The sequence below is a fragment of the Salmo trutta genome, unplaced genomic scaffold (genome assembly GCF_901001165.1).
Source record: "Salmo trutta unplaced genomic scaffold, fSalTru1.1, whole genome shotgun sequence".
NCBI classification, from domain to species: domain Eukaryota; kingdom Metazoa; phylum Chordata; class Actinopteri; order Salmoniformes; family Salmonidae; genus Salmo; species Salmo trutta.
Genome location: NW_021822941.1, coordinates 4,127,100 through 4,145,903, shown reverse-complemented (window position 1 = coordinate 4,145,903; position 18,804 = coordinate 4,127,100). Strand labels below are relative to the sequence as shown.

Genomic DNA, 18,804 nt, shown 5'->3' with positions numbered 1-18,804 from the left:
CTATATACAGTGTGTGCAAACGGCATGAGGAGGTAAGGCAATAAATAAGCCATAGTAGCAAAGTAATTACAATTTAGCAGATTAACACTGGAGTGATAGATGAGCAGATGATGTGCAAGTAGTGATTCTGGTGTGCAAAAGAGCAGAACAGTAAATAAAAACAATATGGGGATGAGGTAGGTAGATTGGGTGGGCTATTTACAGATGGACTATGTACAGCTGCAGCGATCGGTTAGCTGCTCAGATAGCTGATGTTTAAAGTTAGTCTCCAGCTTCAGCGATTTTTGCAATTCGTTCCAGTCACTGGCAGCAGAGAACTGGAAGGAAAGGCGCCCAAAGGAGGTGCTGGCTTTGGGGATGACCAGTGAGATATACCTGCTGGAGCGCGTGCTACGGGTGGGTGTTGTTATGGTAACCAGTGAGCTGAGATAAGGCGGAGCTTTACCTAGCATAGACTTATAGATGACGTGGAGCCAGTGGGTCTGGCGACGAATATGTAGCGAGGGCCAGCCAACGAGAGCATACAGGTCGCAGTGGTGGGTAGTATAAGGGGCTTTGGTAACAAAACGGATGGCACTGTGATAGACTGCATCCAGTTTGCTGAGTAGAGTATTGGAAGCTATTTTGTAGATGGCATCGCCGAAGTCGAGGATCGGTAGGATAGTCAGTTTTACGAAGGTAAGTTTGGCGGCATGAGTGAAGGAGGCTTTGTCTCGAAATAGGAAGCCGATTCTAGATTTGATTTTGGAGAGTATACAGTTTAGCCAGACACCTAGGTATTTGTAGTTGTCCACGTATTCTAGGTCAGAACTGTCCAGAGTAGTGATGCTAGCCGGGCAGGTGGGTGCGGGAAGTGAACGGTTGAAAAGCATGCATTTGGTTTTACTAGCGTTTAAGAGCAGTTTAACCTGTTAGGGCTAGGGGCCAGTATTTACACGGCCGGATAAAAAACGTACCCGATTTAATCTGGTTACTAATCCTACCCAGTAACTAGAATATGCATATACTTATTATATATGGATAGAAAACACCCTAAAGTTTCTAAAACTGTTTGAATGGTGTCTGTGAGTATAACAGAACTCATATGGCAGGCAAAAACCTGAGAGATTCCTTTACAGGAAGTGGCCTGTCTGACCATTTATTGGCTTTCTTTGACATCTCTTCCAAAAACAAAGGATCTCTGCTGTTACGTGACACTTCCCACGGCTCCAATGGGCTCTCAGAGCCCGGGAAAAACCTGAATGACGTAATTCAAAGCCCTGGCTGAAATACACGAGCGCTTTTGCTAAGTGGTCTATCAGCAGACAAAAGGCTTAGGCGCGTGCACTGGCCGCCCCCGCATTTCTGTTTTTCCCTCTTTTTACAGACAGGCAGATTCCCGGTCGGAATATTATCGCTTTTCTACGAGATAAATTGCATAAAAATTGATTTTAAACAGCGGTTGACATGCTTCGAAGTACGATAATGGAATATTTAGACATTTTTTGTCACGAAATGCGCCATGCGCATGACCCTGATTTACCATTGGGATAGTGTCTAGAACGCACGAACAAAACATCGCTGTTGGAACATAACGATGGATTATTTGGGACCAAACCAACATTTGTTATTGAAGTAGAAGTCCTGGGAGTGCATTCTGACGAAGAACAGGAAAGGTAAGACCATTTTTCTTATAGTAAATGTGATTTTGGTGAAGGCTAAACTTGCCGGGTGTCTAAATAGCTAGCACGTGATGGCTGGGCTATGTACTTAGAATATTGCAAAATGTGCTTCATCCGAAAAGCTATTTTAAAATCGGACATATCGAGTGCATAGAGGAGTTCTGTATCTATAATTCTTAAAACAATTGTTATGCTTTTTGTGAACGTTTATCGTGAGTAATTTAGTAAATTGTTAGTAAATTCCCCGGAAGTTTGCGGGGGGTATGCTAGCTCTGAACGTCACATGCTAATATAAAAAGCTGTTTTTTGATATAAATATGAACTTGATTGAACAAAACATACATGTATTGTATAACATAATGTCCTAGGAGTGTCATCTGATGAAGATCGTCAAAGGTTAGTGCATAATTTTAGCTGGGTTTTGTGCTTTTGGACGGCTAGCCTTGCTTTGAAAATGGCTGTCCTTGCTAAGAAAATGGCTGTGTTGTTGCTTTTTGCTGTGGTGGTATCCTAACATAATCTAATGTTTTGCTTTCGCTGTAAAGACTTTTTGAAATCGGACAATGTGGTTAGATTAACGAGAGTCTTATCTTTAAAATGGTGTAAAATAGTTGATTGTTTGAGAAAATTGAATTGTGGTATTTTAGTTGGTTTTGTATTTCGCGCCGTGCGATGCCATTGGCTAGGGGTTCTGCTGGCGGAACGTATAGATATGAGAGAGAGAGAGAGAGAGAGAGAGGAGAGATTGGGGGTAGAGAGGGGGAGAGAGAGAGACTATTTATTTGACTCCTGTGGTTGTTGTTGTTCAGGAGGAAAGGGGGAACCAGCAGAGATCTGTTCTCATTTGTTGACAAGACTATTAATTATTCTTGTTTACGAAATTGACTGTGCGCAACGTAGCTATTGCCTGTCTGTTTTGCCTCTTCTTGTCCAACTGCGGCTAATGTCAGCCTGTGTCTGCCAAACAGCAGTGGATGGATAGCGGGCAGGTTGCTGTGGGCATGGCATTTACATTTTCACTTCCTGTAAGTGTGATCACCATAACATCATGTGAAATCAAATATGTGCCCTAGCTGCCCTTTTTGGCTGAGAGGTCTGCCCTTTTTGCCAACACGTCTTCTGACCTCAATGGGTCTTCCTGGTTAACTAAAGGTTAAATAGGTTAGAGTTGTTTATTTTCACTTCCTGCTACTGTGAGCACAATAACAACTATGTGACCTGACCAGGGAAGACTCTGTGTCCCAGTTAGAGGCTGTCCTACATGTAGAGATCAGGTTCTACATTTAGAGGAAACTCTGTGGCCCAGTTAGAGGCTATCTTCAGATCAGGTATCATCTCTTAGGTGTTGTGCCATGGAATCAGAATGCTGGGACCTAACAGGGGTATGACTGCATCACTGACCTCTCTCTCTCTCCTAAAGGAAAACACCTTAAACTTATGGGGGTCTCCTGTGTCCCTTTCCTAACAGGGGTATGACTGTGAGTCTATGGGGGGGGGGGGGGGGGGGGCACTGAACGGTCAGTGTATGTGTGTGTGTGAGCACGTGTTAATGCATATGTATGTATGATATGTGTGTGTATGTGTGTCTGAGCAATCAGCTGGGGACTTAATAGAGGAATAGACAGAGAGACAGGCAGGTAGGCAGACAGACGGGAAGGACGGACGGTCGGGAGACAGACAGCACGGCTGAACGTTTTGTCTGATCAATTAAATAAATAATAAGAAAATAAGTGTTTTCTCAACATAGAAATACGGCAATTAGAACAGGAGTTTACATGTTATTATGGTATTAAAGACGACACCAAACACCCATCTGGGTTACAAGAGCAGATACAATGTAATCTTAATTATACAAGGGAAGGTGTCTGGCACGATTCACTATTTCTTCTGAAATACTGTAAGTTGACTTTTAAAATTTTTTTGGTGTTCACATAGTGTGTTTGTTTGATTTACAACTGACCAAACTGACCAACTGATCACACTGACCAACCAACCAACCACACTGACCAACCAACAAACTGACCAACTGACCAACTGACCAACCAACCAACCACACTGACCAACCAACAAACTGACCAACTGACCAACCGACCAACCAACCACACTGACCAACTGACCAACTGACCAACCAACCAACCACACTGACCAACCAACAAACTGACCAACTGACCAACCGACCAACCAACAAACTGACCAACTGACCAACTGACCAACCAACCAACCACACTGACCAACCAACAAACTGACCAACTGACCAACCGACCAACCAACCACACTGACCAACTGACTAACCAACCACACTGGGGGGGAAACAACCGACCAGTGTGGTTGGAAACAACTGACCAGACTGACCAACTGACCAACCAACCACACTGACCAACTGACCAACCAACCAAACTGACCAACTGACCAACCAACCACACTGACCAACTGACCAACCAACCACACTGACCAAACAACCGACCACATTGAACACACTGACCAAACGACCAACTGACCAACCAACAGACTGACCACACTGACCAACCGACCAACTGGCCAACTGACCAAACTGACCAACCGACCACACTGACCAACCGACCAACCGACTAACCGACCACACTGACCAATCACACTGACCAACCGACCAACCCCCCCACCCCACCACCATATGTCTCTATAGTGGACACCTGACTCAGAACCCCCCCCTCCAACATCATATGTCTCTACAGTGGACACCTGACTCAGAACCCCCCCCCCCCCCAACACCATATGTCTCTATGATGGACACCTGACTCAGAACCCCCCCCCCCCCCCACCACCATATGTCTCTATGATGGACAGCTGACTCAGAACCCCCCCCCCCCCCCCACCACCATATGTCTCTATGATGGACAGCTGACTCAGAACCCCCCCCACCACCATATGTCTCTATGATGGACATCTGACTCAGAACCCCCCCCCCCCCAACACCATATGTCTCTATGATGGACACCTGACTCAGAACCCCCCCCCCCCCCACACCACCATATGTCTTTATGATGGACACCTGACTCAGAACCCCCCCCCACACCACCATATGCCTCTATGATGGACAGCTGACTCAGAACCCCCCCCCCCCACCACCACCATATGCCTCTATGATGGACAGCTGACTCAGAACCCCCCCCCCCCACCACCATATGTCTCTATGATGGACAGCTGACTCAGAACCCCCCCCCCCCCCCTCACCATATGTCTCTATGATGGACAGCTGACTCAGAACCCCCCCCCCCACACCACCATATGTCTCTATGATGGACAGCTGACTCAGAACCCCCCCCCCCCACACCACCATATGTCTTTATGATGGACACCTGACTCAGAACCCCCCCCCCCACACCACCATATGTCTCTATGATGGACAGCTGACTCCGAACCCCCCCCCACCACCATATGTCTCTATGATGGACAGCTGACTCAGAACCCCCCCCCCCACACCACCATATGTCTTTATGATGGACAGCTGACTCAGACCCCCCCCATCACCATATGTCTCTATGATGGACAGCTGACTCAGAACCCCACCACCATATGCCTCTATGATGGACAGCTGACTCAGAACCCCCCCCCCCCCTCAACACCATATGTCTCTATAGTGGACACCTGACTTAGAACCCCCCCCCAACACCATATGTCTTTATCATGGACACCTGACTCAGAACCCCCCCCCCCAACACCATATGTCTTTATGATGGACACCTGACTCAGAAACACCTCCACCACCATATGTCTCTATGATGGACACCTGACTCAGACACACCTCCACCACTAGAACTGTTTCTGTTTATCTCTGTTGATGGTCGCAGCATCTTGGATTACCGGGTCACGTCTGCCAGCCTTTTCCCGGATTCTCCCGGTGTCACTATACCGGGCCGACGTCACTGTGTGTCGGGGTCCGGGAAACTCAGCATCGGGTGATATTTATTTGTGAATGTGCAATATATATAGCCTATCCTGTTCTAAATCAATAAATAAAGTCTCAGCTCACAGTTTAGACCAGGATACTGTCTGTTAGTCAATACCTCTACAAACATGTCAGCGCCAGCGCATGTTCTGACACGATGACCCCATTCAGACAGCTGTGACCAGAGTAGGCTACTAGCTTTAGTTACTTTGATGTCCATATCAGTAAAACAGATAGACCTACATTATCAACATGACCCCTGGTATCCTCTAACCCCATTGGTCCATGCCAGATATTTGACCTCTAACCTTGGTATCCTCAAACCACATCGGTCCATGCCAGATATTTAAATCTGACCCCTGGTATCCTCTAACCAGATTGGTCCATGACAGACATTTGACCTCTAACCCTTGCTATCCTCTCTCCCCATTGGTCCAGGTGAGAAGAAGAGGTCATTGGGGCGGGACTACCACCCTCTGTGTCTGAAGTGTCAACAGTGTCAGAGACAGTTGACCCCAGGACAACATGCTGAGGTATGGAGAGAGAGGGAGGGAGGGAGGGAAGAGGAGGAGGGAGAGAAGGGGGACCCCAGGACAACATGCTGAGGTATGGAGAGAGAGGGAGGGAGGGAAGAGGAGGAGGGAGAGAAGGGGGACCCCAGGACAACATGCTGAGGTATGGAGAGAGAGAGAGGGAGGGAAGAGGAGGGAGAGAAGGGGAACCCCGGGACAACATGCTGAGGTATGGAGAGAGAGGGAGGGAGGGAAGAGGAGGAGGGAGAGAAGGGGGACCCCAGGACAACATGCTGAGGTATGGAGAGAGAGAGAGGGAGGGAGGGAGGGAAGAGGAGGGAGAGAAGGGGGACCCCAGGACAATATGCTGAGGTATGGAGAGAGAGGGAGGGAGGGAAGAGGAGGAGGGAGAGAAGGGGGACCCCAGGACAACATGCTGAGGTATGGAGAGAGAGGGAGGGAGGGAAGAGGAGGAGGGAGAGAAGGGGGAGAGAGGAACGGGAGTTGAGAGGGAGGGGAGTATAGCATGGAGGGGGGAGACGTAGGAGGGAGAGGGGAGAGGGGGAGAGAGGTAAGGGAAGGGGGAGAGAGAGTGTATCTATGTATCTCATGAACTAAGATGTTTGCTGTGCTTTGTGTTTCAGCATGATGAGAAACCCTACTGCACTAACTGTTACATGAAGATGTTTGGTACCAGAGGTCTCTCTCTCTCTCTCTCTCTCTCTCTCTCTCTCTCTCTCTCTCTCTCTCTCTCTGTCTCTCTCTCTCTCTCTCTCTCTCTCTCTCTCTCTCTCTCAGCAGGTAACAGGAGACTGATGTCAAACTGTCACAGCTCAGCCTCCTCTTCCTCTTCCTCCTCCTAGGAACCAGTCTAACCAAAAACCACCAAAATACAACCTAATGAGAACTAACAGCCTATCAACAAGGATCTATGTTCAACAAACCTGACATTCAGCCATCAAGCCAATGACCAACCAACTAGACCCAACATTCAGCCAACCAACATTTGACCAACCAAGAAATACTCTGAAAGACCCCTCTTTCAGTCAGTCATAAAACAACTACCTTGACCACAACATTGTGTTCAATGGAGACAACGGTTGTTCTTCAATAAAACAGAAGCTTCTACAGTCGTCTGGTTGAAGTGTGTTAAACACAGAGTCTCTTTAGGCATCAACACACATCCTACACTACACATGTACTGGAGTGGACACACATCCTACACTACACATGTACTGGAGTACACAGACACACATCCTACACTACACATGTACTGGAGTACACAGACACACATCCTACACTACACATGTACTGGAGTGGACACACATCCTACACTACACATGTACTGGAGTACACAGACACACATCCTACACTACACATGTACTGGAGTACACAGACACACATCCTACACTACACATGTACTGGAGTACACAGACACACATCCTACACTACACATGTACTGGAGTACACAGACACACATCCTACACTACACATGTACTGGAGTACACAGACACACATCCTACACTACACATGTACTGGAGTGGACACTCCCTAGTCAGATCATGTTTTAATACCACCAGAGTTCTGAACACACACACACACGCACGCACGCACGCGCGCGCGCACACACACACACACACACACACACACACACACACACACACACACACACACACACACACACACACACACACACACACACACACACACACACACACACACACACACACACACAAACTTGGCTATGAGGGTTTCAGCATGATATTCATACTGTATGTTGTAGTCTGTCCAAGAGGGGAATCACACAAGACTGATCTCAGTTAATTCATACTGTATGTTGTAGTCTGTCCAAGAGGAGAATCACACAAGACTGATCTCAGTTAATTCATACTGTATGTTGTAGTCTGTCCAAGAGGAGAATCACACAAGACTGATCTCAGTTAATTCCTACTGTATGTTGTAGTCTGTCCAAGAGGAGAATCACACAAGACTGATCTCAGTTAATTCATACTGTATGTTGTAGTCTGTCCAAGAGGAGAATCACACAAGACTGATCTCAGTTAATTCCTACTGTATGTTGTAGTCTGTCCAAGAGGAGAATCACACAAGACTGATCTCAGTTAATTCATACTGTATGTTGTAGTCTGTCCAAGAGGGGAATCACACAAGACTGATCTCAGTTAATTCATACTGTATGTTGTAGTCTGTCCAAGAGGGGAATCACACAAGACTGATCTCAGTTCATTCATACTGTATGTTGTAGTCTGTCCAAGAGGAGAATCACACAAGACTGACAGCCTGTAAGTTTATTAAAAGCATTCAGTTGATTACATGGCAGTTTAGAGAGCAACATCATAACAATAATCTACATCATAATCAATAATCAATATCATAACATTTATAATCAATAACATCATTATCTCTAGACTACTAACAACATCATAACAATAATCTACATCATAATCAATATAACATTTATAATCAACAACATCATGAGAGGTAAACAACAACAACAAACCCCTTTATTAAAAAATGTTTAAATTACAAAGAATGAACAGATGATTATAATAATACAATGGAATAATAATGGAAACACTTCAAGATAAAGAATCTAAGAGACACTAAATAAGATAAAGAATCTAAGAGACACTAAATAAGATAAAGAATCTAAGAGACACTAAATAAGATAAAGAATCTAAGAGACACTAAATAAGATAAAGAATCTAAGAGACACTAAATAAGATAAAGAATCTAAGAGACACTAAATAAGATAAAGACATTAAGACAAAACCAAAAACCAATTTATTCTGGAACACAAAACAGACGTAATTGAGCTACTCTCTTAAAATAATCAAAACCCCATGTTACCCAAAACCCCATGTTACCCAGAACCCCATGTTACCCAGAACCCCATGTTTCTCTGGTGGTAAAAACCAAACAAAAAGGAATAATGGTGGTTGCAGTCACTCCTTTTAGATTTCTTCCATGGTTCTAGAAAGATAAACTAATTCTGAACTTGTTATTAAAATTAGAACCATTTCAGGTTTGTCACCACATTTTAAACACCAGTCCACTGCTGACCATCCATTTAAAACACAAAACTGACCTAAGATCAGCATGTAGGGTCAGCTTCATTCTACTCCTACTCCGTCCCCTGGGCTGCTCTCTCCTCTCCCGGTCCAGCTTCAGCTCTGGAGCTCAGAGAGACCATCTCCATGGCATTGACATAAAGATCCACGCTGCTCACCCTGTTCACTCTCTTCTGCCTCCTGGTGGGCTAGGGAGACACAGCACCAACAGTCAGACATTTACTCTCTAGTATCTCCATTCTCTCTCCCTCCCTCTCCCCCTCACCCTCTCCCTCTAGTTTAAATGACTTGTAACGTCTGAGTAAATGTCTTTACCTTGTAGTACAGGTAGGAGGTGGTGATGGCTGTCAGTAGGATAAGCAGCACTACAACGTGTCTGATGATGAAGGCTGGCAGAGGAGAGGCTGCAAACAGAAACACCTTTGATGAGGGGACTGATCATCATCACATAGATCTGTGGGAAATCTGTCAATGACAAAGTTATAAGTCTGGTTCATGTTCAGTTACCTGTGATGGTGAGGGAGAGAAGCTCACTCTCAGAGGAGAAGTTATGAGAGAAACCATAATTGTCATAAACACATCTGTAGTTCCCTTGGTGGGAGTCATCTGCAGCAGGGAAGAGGAAGGCAGCAGAGTGATTGACAGCTGGCTGGGTCTGGGTTCTGTTGGAGCAGGTGAACGTGAGGAGGAAGGAGCCTCCTGGGTACTGTGGCTGAGTGGAGCAGGTGATGGTGAAGCTGTAGCCCCTGAACACCTCGGGCCCCTGGTGGCCCCTGGAGACCCCTCCCATTGAGTCAGTCAAGGAGATATCAGGCTGGACTGTATCAATAAAAGAGAACAAGAAAAAACAAGAAAAACCTCTTCAACTAGTTTCCTATAGATATGACAATAACATCAGCATGTAACAGTGCTAGCCACCCTCCCTCACAGGGCAACATGAGTAGTGGGCCTACAGTCACTGAGACAACATATGTTGATATCAGGCTTAAGCAGGACATCTGGAACAAGAGGAGAGAAAAAGAAAACGTAGCTCCACAACTACTTTCCTCATTTAGATATGACAATAACATGACATGTGACAGTGGTAGTGAGTAGAGACGTTCACTGAGATAACACTCAAATACAAAAGCATTCTGGGATATTTAAGTAGTATTTGATTCCTACTTGACTGAGTGATCTATTTAGTAAAGCAGACTGACAAGCTAAACAGTCATCATGAGAGGTGCAGAGGAAGTTGTATGAATGAAGGAAATCAGTTGAATGTAATTATAATATGTTGTTATCACCTGAGGAGCAGATCACTGTGAGTCCAGAATGGCGATCAAATGTTATCACGCACTCCCTCAGTGCAGACTCAGTACCATCACAGACAACTCCATGTGCTCCAGTGGTGTTTCCAGGTAGTACTGAAACAGCGGAGCCACAACCCAGCTGTCTACACACTACTGCAGCTACATCCCTCTGGTCCCAGTCAGATCCCACAGTCCTCCACTCTCCCTGGTCGTACCGCTCAACTCCACCAGCACAGCGACTGCCTCCTCCCACCAGCCTCACATCATCAGGCTCTGAGAAAAGAAAAGAGAGAGACAGTAATCTTACTATTTTCTCACTAAAACACACCTATATTGTCTCTCATATTCTTCACTCCAGGTGAGAAACAATGTTGATTGAGTGACAAACTGTTTCTTACCTGAGCAGGTGAGTCCAACAGCATTACCAGGTAGACAGATGTTGTTTTCTCTGTCTGAGGTGTCACAGTCCAGGAGAAGGGACTCTTTGCCTTTACACTGGAACTCTTTATCCCAGGTCTGACCCTCACCTTCTCCATAGAGCCCCCCCTGTAGAGCTGCAGGAGCCCCACAGCCAAGCTCCCCACAGACTACCTCTGCATCCTGCCGGTCAAAGTCAGCTTCACACACTGAGGCCCAGGACTGATTGGACTTCACCTCCACTCTCCCAGAGCAGAGACCAGCTCCATCCACAAGCCGCACAGACTCTGGAGAAAAAGACTTGGTTGAACATTCAATCAGTTTTGTTGATGACACTGTCAAGGACTAAACACAAATATGTTGGATAAAAGATTGTAGTTTGCTGTGTTTGATACTGTAAGAGGTAGAAATGGGTTCTTAGTCACTCAGGATAGGGTTGGGAATAATGCAGGCAGGAGACAGGAATAAGTTCACTTCACTTTATAGAAAATAAACAGCTGGACATCCATCAGGCAGCTTCACTTCAGTACCATCTGAACTACAATGATCTGCCCATGAACATCTCCCATAAACCAATATGACAAACACAAATATAATGTTTAAATACATCTGACATCTCCCTCTATTTAAATGAAATAAAAAACACATAAAACATGATACATGGTAATATTGTATAATGTATAAATAAATCTCTCAATATGACCAGTCTCTTACCTGAACAGGTCACATGATGATAATATCTACCATTACAGGCACCACGTCCTCCTATGATGTCACACTGAGTAATAGAAGACTCATGTCCCCTGCATCTGCTAAATATTCTGACTCCTCTTCTTCCATCTTCAAACAGAGGTCCTCTAGATTCAGATACAACATTCCCACAGTCCAGCTCCCTAAACAAAACCTTAGTCACTTTCATGCTCCACCACTCAGAACATAAACCTGACCACTCTCCTCTGTAGAAGACTTCCACTGTCCCAGAACAGGAAGTGGTCCCATCCACCAGTCTGACTGAGTATTGAGCTGTAAACAGCAGAGAGGAAAACACAGTGGTGAGGACAGATGATGACAGTGATTCTGTTATTCTAACAGCAGTAGTGCTTTGTGGTTGACAAGTATTAGTAGTTCCATAAAACACTACTTGTTATTGGGGTTTAGAATGGTTTGTATGGACACATGAATTTCTCCATGTGGGATAATAAAGTTGACTAATATTGAACTGCTATAATCACTGTAGATTTATACTCTACCTACATGGTGGACTGACGCTTTGAGCCTGGAGATCTGAGGAGAAAGAGAGAGACAGAGGAGAAAGAGAGAGAAAGAGACAGAGAGATAGAGAGAAACAAAGGAGAAAGGGAGGAGTCAGAGGAAGAGAGACACAGAGGTTAAATGAACATCAACATGACCTTTCATGATGTGATGGGGAAGACAGGCTTATCGTTGGTATGGTGCAACACCCATGTGTACATACACGATATATACAAAAGTATGTGGACACCCCTTCAAATTAGTGGATTCTATTTCAGCCACATGACTTCATATGTATAAAATCAAGCACTCGGCCATGCAATCTCCATAGAGAACAGTGGCAGTAGAATGCCCTTAATGAAGAGCTCAGTGACTTTCAACATTGCACCATCATAGGATTCCACCTTTCCAAGTCAGATCGTCAAATTTCATAATCCCCAAACTCCTCTCCTCCCCCTCTATCCGCTTCTCCTCTTCTCCCCCTCTCATCTTCTCCTCCTCTCCCCTCCCCTCCCCTCTCCTCTTCTCCCACCTCCCCTCCCCTCTCATCTTCTCCTCCTCTCCCCTCTCCTCTTCTCCACCTCCCCTCCTCTCCCCTCTCATCTTCTCCTCCTCTCCCCTCCCCTCTCCTCTTCTCCCACCTCCCCTCCTCTCCCCTCCCCTCTCATCTTCTCCCACCTCCCCTCCTCTCCCCTCTCATCTTCTCCTCCCCTCCTCTCCCCTCTCATCTTCTCCCACCTCCCCTCTCTCCCCTCCCCTCTCCTCTTCTCCACCTCCCCTCCTCTCCCCTCCCCTCTCCTCTTCTCCCACCTCCCCTCCTCTCCCCTCCCCTCTCCTCTTCTCCCACCTCCCCTCTTCTCCCCTCTCCTCTTCTCCCCCTTTCCTCTCTTCTTCTTCCCACTCTTCTCCCCCTCTCTTCACACCCCTATCCCTCCCTCTCTTCTCCTTTTCTCCCACTCTTTACTCCTCTTCTCCACCTCATGTCACTCCTCTTCTCCACCCCTGTTCTCCCCCTCTCCTCTTCTCTTCTCTCCTCCCCCTCTACCGTTCTCCCCCTCTCCTTTCCTCTCCCTACTCCCCCCTCTCCTCTCCTCTTCTCCTCTCTTCTCCTCCTCCTTTCCTCTTCTCCCCTCTCCTCCCTCTCCTCTTCTACTCTTCCTCTCCCCTCCCCTTCTCTTCTCCTATTCTCTCCCCTCTCTTCTCTCCATCTCCTCTTCGCTTCCCCCCTCCGCTTCTCCCCCTTTCCACTTCTCCTCTATTCTCCCCCTTCTACTCTCCTCTCTTCTCCCCCTCTTCTCCTCTTCTCCCCCTCCCCTTTTCTTTCTTTCTTCGATTCTCTTCTCCTCATACCTTCTTCTCCCCCTCTCCTCTTCTCCCCCCCTCTCTTCTCTCCCTCTCTTCTCCTTTTCTCTCCAATCTCCTTCTCACCCTCTCCTCTTCTGCCCCTCTCCTCTCCACTCTCCCCACCCCTTTCCTCCCTCCTCTCCTCTCATCTTCTCCCCCTTTCTTCTCCTTTTCCTCCCCTCCCCTTCTCCCCCTCTCCTCTTTGGCCCCTCAACTTTTTTATTTTCTCCTCTCCTCTCCTCTCCTCTCCTCTCCTCTCCTCTCCTCTCCTCTCCTCTCCTCTCCTCTTCTCTCCTCACCTCCTCTTCCCTCTCCTCTCCTCCACTTTCCTCCCTTCTCCTCACCTCTCCTTGCCCTCTCCTCCCCCTTTCTTCTCCTCTTCTCCCCATCTCCCCCTCTCCACTCCTCTTCTCCCCCCTCTTCTCCTCTTCTGCACCTGTCGTCTCCTCTTTTCCCCCTCTCCTCTCCTCTTCTCCTCCTCCACACCCCTTATCCTCTTCTCCCCATCTCTTCTCCTCTTCTCCCCCTCTCCTCTTCTCCCGTCTTCTCTTCTCTCCTCCCCCTCTCTTCTCCTCTTCTCCCCCTCTCCTCTCTGCTTCTCCCCCTTTCCTCTTCTGTTTTCCCATCTTCTCTTCTCCCGCTCCCCTCCCCTTCTTCTTCCCATCTCTTCTCCTCTTCTCCCCCTCTCCTCTTCTCCCCTCTTCTCTTCTCTCCTCTTCTCCCCCTCTCTTCTCTCCCTCTTCTTTACTCCCCCTCTTCCCCTCTTCTCCCCCCTCTCCTTTACTTTTCTCCCCTTCTGCACCTCTCGTCTCCTCTTCTCCCACGTTGGTGCGAAAAGTGAAAATCAATCCCAGAACAACAGCAATTGACCTTGTGAAGATGCTGGAGGAAACAGGTACAAAAGTATCTATATCCACAGTAAAACGAGTCCTATATGAACATAACCTCAGAGGCCACTCAGCAAGGAAGAAGCCACTGCTCCAAAACTGCCATAAAAATGCCAGACTACGGTTTGCAACTGCACATGGGCACAAAGATCTTACCTTTTGGAGAAATGTCCTCTGGTCTGATGAAACAAAAATAGAACTGTTTGACCATAATGACCATCGTTATGTTTGGAGGAAAAAGGGGGAGGCTTGCAAGCTAAATAACACCATCCCAACTGTGAAGCACGGGGGTGGCAGCATGCCCAGTGTAGACATTGTTAATGTAAATTACTATTGTAGCTGGAAACGGCAGATTTTTTATATCTACATAGACGTACAGAGGCCCATTATCAGCAACCATCACTCCAGTGTTCCAATGGCACGTTGTATTAGCTAATCCAAGTTTATCATTTTAAAAGTCTAATTGATCATTAGAAAACCCTTTTGCATTCATGTTATCACAGCTGCAAACTGTTGCCCTGATTAAAGAAGCAATAAAACTGTCCGTCTTTAGACTAGAGTATCTGGAGCATCAACATTTGTGGGTTCGATTACAGGTGGAAAATGGACAGAAACAAAGACCTTTCTTCTGAAACTCGTCAGTCTATTCTAGTTCTGAGAAATGAAGGCTCATCCATGTGAGAAATTGCCAAGAAACTGAAGATCTCGTACAACGCTTTGTACTACTCCCTTCACAGAACATCGCAAACTGGCCCTAACCAGAATAGAATGAGGAGTAGGAGGCCCCGGTGCACAACTGAGCAAGAGGACAAGTACATTAGAGTGTCTAGTTTGAGAAACAGATGCCTCACACAGTCCTCAACTGGCAGCTACATTAAATAGTACCCGCAAAAAACCAGTCTCAACGTCAACAGTGAAGAGGCGACTCCGGGATGCTGGCCTTCTAGGCAGAGTTCCTCTGTCCAGTGTCTGTGTTCTTTTGCCAATCTTAATCTTTTATTTTTATTGACCAGTCTGAGATATGGCTTTTTCTTTGTAACTCTGCCTTCAAGACTTCCTAGAGCTGGCCGCCCGGCCAAACTGAGAAATCGGGGGAGAAGGGCCTTGGTCAGGGAGGTGACCAAGAACCCGATGGTCACCCTGATAGAGCTCCAGTGTTCCTCTGTGGAGATGGGAGAAACTTCCAGAAGGACCACAATTTTTGCAGCACTCCACCAATCAGGCCGTTATGGTAGAGTGGCCAGACGGAAGCCACTCCTTAGAAAAAGGCACATGACAGCCCGCTTGGAGTTTGCCCAAAGGCACCTAAAGACTCTCAGACCATAAGAAACTAAATCCTCTGGTCTGAGAAAACCAAGATTGAACTCTTTGGCCTGAATGCTAAGTGTCACGTCTGGAGGAAACCTGGCATTTATAATGTATTATATTTCAGTTGTTAATTTTTTATACATTTGCTAACATTTCTAAGAACCTGTTTTTGCTTTGTTGTTATGGACTATATAGTGTGTAGGCTGAGAAGGAAAAAACAATACGGCTGTAACTTCTCAAAATGTGTTAAAAGTCAAGTGGTCTGAATACTTTCTGAATGCACTGTATCACAACAAGTAAATGTTAAACTTCAACTCAAATCTTTTATCATCTACAATGTTAATTTATGGTCATTTTAATTCAAATTACTAAGCTTGATCAACAAGTTGTTTTATTTCATAACATTTATGATTTTGTATTTTTTTTATTGTTTTGTCAATTTAATTATTGTCTTTTGTTTGCATGTGAGCATGTCTTTTTTGACGGTCCTGTCAATTATGAGTGATGACGCATGCCTCAGCACGCATAGAAGTAGGCTACTTTTCCTGGTTGTTAATGGGTTCTAAAAGTGGGGATGTTTCAGAGTATTTCTGATTATCTTAACTTACCAGAACCAATGAACCATTTTGTTTCACAGAAAACCACAGACCCACTACAGCAATATAGGCCTACACTCTTAATAAAAGGTGCTATCTAGAACCTAGAAGGATTCTTCCACTGTCCCCATAGGAGAACCCTTTGAAGAACCCTTTTTATTTCCAGGTAGAACCCCTCCAGGTAGAACCCTTTTGGGTTCCATTTGACAGAGGGTTCTACATGGAACCAAAATGAGTTCTACATGTAACAGGGTTCTCCTTTTATGACAGCCAAAGAACCCTGTTGGAAACCCATTTTTCTAAGAGTGTATTCAACAAGTTCAACCTGTTCAGTTTCCACCATTTCATTCTGTACTCCAACATCTGCCTGGTATTCAAGTTAACACACAACATAGCAGCACCACATTTGGTTTTAATCAACCTCAGACTTAAATAGCAGTGTTCCAAGAACCTCCACCAGGGGGAACTGTAAAATCCTCAAACGGTCCACCACCTTCTCCCAAACTGCCTTCAGAATACAAAACAATAAAGACATGAAATGGCCAAACCCCAACATGGATCTAGTCCAATCCGACATGTCTCACCTCAACATGGATCTAGTCCAATCAGACGTGTCTCACCTCAATATGGATCTAGTCCAATCAGACGTGTCTCACCTCAACATGGATCTAGTCCAATCCGACATGTCTCACCTCAACATGGATCTAGTCCAATCAGACGTGTCTCACCTCAACATGGATCTAGTCCAATCCGACATGTCTCACCTCAACATGGATCTAGTCCAATCAGATGTGTCTCACCTCAACATGGATCTAGTCCAATCAGATGTGTCTCACCTCAACATGGATCTAGTCCAATCAGACGTGTTCACACTGATATTGATCTAATAGGCAACAGTGACTTTTTAATGCAACAGAATAAACAGTAAAAAACACATTACATTTCAATAGGTGTAATAACTTATCTCTGTACACTATTCTGATTAGATACTATTTAATGCTGAGTTTGGACAGAGGTTTTTATAGGAACACTAAGGCACCTGGACCACATATTGAGATGTGCCTTTTGTTAAGTAAATCAGTTGTTACATAAGGTGACAGTTGTAGGACTGTTAACAAAGTAGCTGAATTGTCCAAGACCGTAGCCTGAGGTCACCCACAGAAAAGTTATCCAGAACTTTCTCTTGTAAAGAATTACAAATCTACCACTTTCATATAAACACCTCGATACACAGCAGAACATCTACATTGAATCCATCCACCAAAATTCCTGATTTGTTTTAATGAACACTTCTTATGACACTAAAATCACCTTCAACTACAGTATATATGAAGGGATTATTGTCATTGTTACATTATATAGGCTACAGTAAGTTATATTCTTCCATTTTAAATAACAGGCTCTCCCACCATCTAGAATCACCAGGTCTGCTTGTAGATGAACAGAATGTCTTGGAAAGACAGACCTTTACACCTCATAGGCCTGTCCAATACATTGTTGATTTTTTATTATTTATTCTTTATTTACAAGTTGAGATTTAAATTGATGTACACCATGATGTCTCAGTGAAAAATGTATTATATATTATTATTAAACAATTTAGAAAACATCACTCAAATCCTGTTCAAATGTATATAGAGGTATTAGTCTCATGCTACAGTATATAAATGATATTGTTCCATTTTAAACAGCCTAACAGGCTCTCCCACCATATCTAATGATCTGGTCTGCTTGATGAACAAAATGTAGACCACAGCAGGTGAGTCTCTCAGGAACACGTACAGGTTGTTATGATCTAGGACACACTAACATGACCCCACTATGGAAAGGTGAGTCTCTCAGGAACACGTACAGGTTGTTATGATCTAGGACACACTAACATGACCCCACTATGGAAAGGTGAGTCTCTCAGGAACACGTACAGGTTGTTATGATCTAGAACACACTAACATGACCCCACTATGGAAAGGTGAGTCTCTCAGGAACACGTACAGGTTGTTATGATCTAGGACACACTAACATGACCCCACTATGGAAAGGTGAGTCTCTCAGGAACACGTACAGGTTGTTATGATCTAGGACGTCCACAAGCTTTACAAGACTCGCCTGAAGGTCTCCTGGTACCAGTTTAACACATTTATGGAAGTATATATGGAGATAGTTTAGTTCCACAAATAAGGGGTTAAATACATGTAGGAAAGAAATGTGTTTCCTGATCTTTCTTATATCGCTCGGATAAAAAAAGAAGTATTTTCCCCAAAAATATAATAATCCCAAGACTATTTGGCCCTAAACAGACATTACACGGTGGCAGACTACATGATAGAAAACTGAGGAGAAAATATGCAATGTACAAATGAAGTGAGCGTAGCCTTGCTATTGAGAAAGGATTGAAACAGGCAGAGAGAAGACAGGCCATGTGCCCACTGCCCACAAAATGAGGTGGAAACTGAGCTGTACTTTCTAACCTGAATATAATTGAGAGAGAGAGTGGGAGAGGATGGGGGGGACAAATGAACATC

The 18,804-nt window shown here is 45.2% G+C and overlaps 1 protein-coding gene and 1 long non-coding RNA gene across 5 annotated transcripts in view; one reads left to right on the top strand and one right to left on the bottom strand.

Annotated features, from left to right (window-relative positions):
* The first annotated feature begins 5,963 nt into the window (after nucleotides 1-5,963).
* Nucleotides 5,964-7,231, top strand: LOC115187417 (uncharacterized). 4 transcript variants are annotated; one of them, XR_003876055.1, is made up of 3 exons: nucleotides 5,964-6,119; nucleotides 6,743-6,797; nucleotides 6,897-7,231. It is a non-coding gene; the product is annotated as an uncharacterized LOC115187417 (long non-coding RNA). The 4 variants fall into 4 exon arrangements; XR_003876056.1 differs by lacking the exon at nucleotides 5,964-6,119 and adding an exon at nucleotides 6,238-6,261; XR_003876054.1 differs by lacking the exon at nucleotides 5,964-6,119 and adding an exon at nucleotides 6,307-6,327.
* A 1,904-nt stretch (nucleotides 7,232-9,135) lies between these two features.
* Nucleotides 9,136-18,804, bottom strand: part of LOC115187364 (deleted in malignant brain tumors 1 protein) — a 142,050-nt gene continuing 132,381 nt past the window's right edge. The window contains exons 10-14 of the mRNA XM_029746431.1: nucleotides 10,878-11,183; nucleotides 10,474-10,752; nucleotides 9,695-10,006; nucleotides 9,503-9,591; nucleotides 9,136-9,375 (exon numbers count right to left, since the gene is read on the bottom strand). Of these exons, the coding sequence (XP_029602291.1) occupies nucleotides 9,241-9,375; nucleotides 9,503-9,591; nucleotides 9,695-10,006; nucleotides 10,474-10,752; nucleotides 10,878-11,183 (1,121 nt within the window). The 3' untranslated portion in view covers nucleotides 9,136-9,240. The remainder of the gene's footprint in view (nucleotides 9,376-9,502; nucleotides 9,592-9,694; nucleotides 10,007-10,473; nucleotides 10,753-10,877; nucleotides 11,184-18,804) is intronic.